We start from the raw sequence: 4417 nt of genomic DNA on the forward strand, positions 1-4417 counted from the left end.
TAATCGTAGGAAAATGCCAACGTGGCTCAGACATAGGGACCCCACTTGTCGGCCCATATTAGCAATAGATTACGTATCAACTGTCCCTCTTGTCCCCCGTCGAGCCCTACAAGTCTTGGCCCCACATTTTGTACACGTGGTTAATGCTGACGTGGCATTTTCCTTCTTACCACTATAAATACGACTCCATTGTCGCCGAGTTTTCATATCTCCTCATCAGACAACGAAAACAAAGTGTATAATCTTACAAAAAACAACTCAATCATGATCGTTGATTTAGCTTTGAAGTCTCCGATGATCCATTCACCACAGTCCGACAAGGACTTGAAAGCTCTCAGGTTCATTGAGGAGATGACACGTAATGTCGATTTCGTTCAGAAGAAAGTCATCAAGGAGATACTTAGTCGTAACTCAGAGACTGAGTATCTGAAACGGTTCGGTCTTAAGGGATTCACCGACCGGAAAACATTTAAGAACAAAGTTCCGGTTATTACTTATGATGATATTAAACCGGAGATTCAACGTATAGCAAATGGTGACCGGTCCATGATTTTGTCTTCTCACCCCATCACCGAGTTCCTGACCAGGCAAAAATCAAATCCTAAATAGCATTTTAATTAATGTTTCTGCATGCATATTTTCTTAGTTTTAAACATATTTAATCATTTGATTATAATTGTGGGTTGCACTCCATTTTGTGCAGCTCTGGCACTTCTGCGGGTGAAAGGAAGTTAATGCCGACTATTGAAGAAGACATGGACCGACGTCAGCTTTTATACAGTCTTCAGATGCCTGTGATGAACCTGTTAGTTACATTTATTCCATTTTATTTTATTCAGATACTATTATTTTGTGCTAAAGAGTCCAATATTTGATATTAAAACTACGCATATGATGATTTTTTTAAAAAGAATTAACATATAATCTCCCAATTCTTAACTTTTAATCACTAAACCATATAATATAGCATAATACCTAATTCTTGATTTTTTTTTTAATCTATGATCCAAACTAGTATTTCTCTAGTTTTAAGAGATTCATTAAAATGTTAACTTAGTTGGAGATATCTAATTTTCTGAGCAGTAATCATTATTTCACAACTTTCAATGTTTTGTTTACAGCTACGTGCCGGGACTAGGCAAAGGCAAGGCTCTACATTTCTTGTTCGTGAAGTCCGAGTCAAAGACACCTGGTGGACTACCGGCTCGTCCGGTTCTCACAAGCTATTACAAAAGCGAACAATTCAAGAGACGTCCATACGACCCGTACAACGTGTACACGAGCCCCAACGAAGCCATCCTTTGTCCAGACTCGTCGCAGAGCATGTACACTCAAATGCTTTGCGGTCTCCTCATGCGCCACGAAGTCCTTCGCCTCGGTGCTGTCTTCGCTTCCGGTCTCCTACGTGCCATACGGTTCCTCCAAACCAACTGGCAAGAGCTCGTCAGCGATATCTCGACCGGAACCCTAAGCTCGAGAATCTCTGACCCGGGGATTAGAGAAAGCATGTCCAAGATCTTGACCGAACCGGACCAAGAATTGGCTGACTACATAACTTCGGTTTGTTGTCACGACAATAACTGGGAAGGTGTTATCACTAAGATTTGGCCTAACACTAAGTACCTTGACGTCATCGTCACAGGAGCCATGGCTCAGTATATTCCGATGCTTGAGTACTATAGCGGCGGGTTACCGATGGCTTGTACGATGTACGCATCGTCAGAGAGTTACTTTGGGATTAACCTAAAACCGATGTGTAAACCTTCTGAGGTTTCTTACACCATTATGCCAAACATGGCTTACTTCGAGTTTCTCCCTCACGAAGACGCACCCGAAAGAACCGAGCTCGTGGAGCTGGCTGATGTCGAGGTCGGGAAAGAGTACGAGCTCGTGATCACTACCTATGCGGGGCTTTACCGCTACAGAGTTGGCGATATTCTTCAGGTGACTGGCTTCTACAACTCCGCTCCACAGTTCAAGTTCGTGAGGAGGAAGAACGTTTTGCTTAGCATTGAGTCTGATAAAACCGACGAAGCTGAGCTCCAAAAGGCGGTAGAGAACGCGTCGTCGATGTTACTTGAGGAGCGAGGAACACGCGTGATAGAGTACACGAGCTACGCGGATACCAAGACCATACCTGGCCATTATGTCATCTACTGGGAGCTTCTTGTGAAGGATCAAGCCAACCCTCCGAGCGACGAGGTCATGGCTAAGTGCTGCCTTGAAATGGAGGAGTCGTTGAACTCTGTTTATAGACAAAGCCGGGTTGCTGATAACTCCATTGGACCGCTCGAGATACGTGTGGTGAAGAACGGGACGTTTGAGGAGCTCATGGACTATGCCATCTCGAGAGGCGCGTCGATTAACCAGTACAAGGTGCCGAGATGTGTGACCTTCACGCCAATCATGGAGCTGCTTGACTCAAGGGTTGCTTCTACGCATTTCAGCCCGGCGTTGCCACAATGGTCACCTGAGCGACGTCGTTGAGAAGAGTTTGTGTTTTTTGCTTCTGTTTTAGGATTTGTGTCGTACAATAAGTTCGATCGGTGTACGGATGTTTTCCCCGATGAATGTGTTCTCTAGTACCTCTCTCTCTCTCTCTCTCTCTCTCTCTCTCTCTCTCTCTCTCTTGTCTGAATTGAAGTAATAATGACTAACGTAATGTCCCAAGAAATAGAATTTCTATGCATCAATAAAAATTAGGATACAATATCTGAAAAATATGGAACGGATAGAAGCTAACGGGTCGAATATAATTTTGTGGGATTACTAGTTAGTAGACTTTAATCGATTTAAAAGTCTAAATATAATTATTTGTTATTAAATTATAGATTTTTAGAGAAATTTTTAAAATATATCAACTTTTAATGGATATGAAAAAAAAATTACAAATAGAAATTAAGAATAATAATTTGGATAAATCTTTAGTCTTGTTGATAGTAACCATGGACATCTAAATTACATATAGAAAATAATACTAATTAAATAAAGACTTTATTGTGATTGGTACTGATCATGGAGATCTGCATGTCATAGGTATGACGATGAAAATGGTCTTTTGAATATATTTGTATGCTTTAGCGGCTATCGAATTGATGTCTTCTTTAGGTGGACGAATTGGATTTTTTTTTTTTTTTGTGTTAGGAACCTCATACTTGTAGTAGAAGTTGTGGCTCTTTCTTACGATTATGAAATACTCATTGTTTTTAGATAATAGAATATTTTCATTTCTTTTGAAGATAACCATAGATATTAGAAATATTTACATATTCAAGTAGATTTAGGAAAATTCATTGTTATCTAAAATGATTACTTTATCTTAAGAAAAAATTTCATTTATCTTTAGCAGGAAAAATCGTTTTACTCGAAAACCAAAGCTAATTCCCAAAATACAACATTTTATGTTGCTCGAAATAATTAGGTACGAACGTTCGGATACATGTTCCGGTTGGATTGGTTATTTTGAATTTTTGGATATTTGGGGTTTAGAACCCGTTCAGATATCTTTAGTTTAGGTTCGGTTATTTCGGGTTGAGTTGAAGGATTAATATGGGTTGAGTTTAGGTTCGACTAATCAAATTCTTCATTGCTCAAATTTCTTATATTTTAAAATATAATTTTAACTCTATAAAATTTATAATAGGTTGAACGATTAATATGTTTGGAGATACAACTTTAAAATAGAAAGACACAAATATGGTTGTTGTTTTGAAATTTTGGATGCAACTTTTGTTAATGCATGAAATAAGAAACTTACATGCATTTTAAGTGAGTATCACACTTTGTCCCTATATGTGTATTTTTGTATTTTCTAATCTTGAGCCATATCCATCATCAATATAAATATTTTGAATAAAATGAGAGAAGTAAACTATGAATATATGGTTAAATATACATATGTTTGGTTATCTTCGAATATCCATTCGGTTCGGATATTCACTGTTTGGGTTTATATATCTGATATCTTCTAACCCAATTTGCTATTTAGTTCGAATCTCAGTTTGAATTTTTTGGATCGAGTTTAGGTATGGGTTCTGGTATCAGGTAAAATGCCCCGGCCTACCCAAAATCATCAAATCCCAAAAAACTTAAAAAATCACAAGCTTTATGCTTATGAAAGGTATTATAAATTTATAGAAAAAGCAGTTAATAATATTTATAATTCATTCTTAAACGTTTAAAGCTTTCTTATACACCTAAAGTTTGTAGGATGTTTGGAAACTCTCAAACTGTAACTATATTTTCTTCTTTTTTGGGTATATTAACAAAATATTCAAGCAACTAATCATATATATTATTTTCAAAAAAAAAAAACTAATCATATATATTTATATATTACCCAAAATTGCCTCTGACATTGTTCCTTGAAGTAATCGATAGATATGTTGCTCCAAAGTTCCAAAACACACCGTGTTCT

At 37.5% G+C, this 4417-nt stretch overlaps 1 protein-coding gene across 1 annotated transcript; it reads left to right on the top strand.

Annotated features, from left to right (window-relative positions):
* Positions 1 to 226: 226 nt before the first annotated feature.
* On the top strand, positions 227 to 2587 carry LOC106310473 (indole-3-acetic acid-amido synthetase GH3.3). The gene is made up of 3 exons (XM_013747706.1): positions 227 to 587; positions 704 to 805; positions 1122 to 2587. Exons 1-3 carry the CDS (start codon positions 265 to 267, stop codon positions 2485 to 2487), a joined length of 1791 nt encoding a protein of 596 aa, XP_013603160.1. The 5' UTR covers positions 227 to 264; the 3' UTR covers positions 2488 to 2587.
* The last annotated feature ends 1830 nt before the right edge of the window (positions 2588 to 4417 follow it).

This window comes from Brassica oleracea, chromosome C8 (assembly GCF_000695525.1).
Source record: "Brassica oleracea var. oleracea cultivar TO1000 chromosome C8, BOL, whole genome shotgun sequence".
Classification (NCBI taxonomy): Eukaryota; Viridiplantae; Streptophyta; class Magnoliopsida; order Brassicales; family Brassicaceae; genus Brassica; species Brassica oleracea.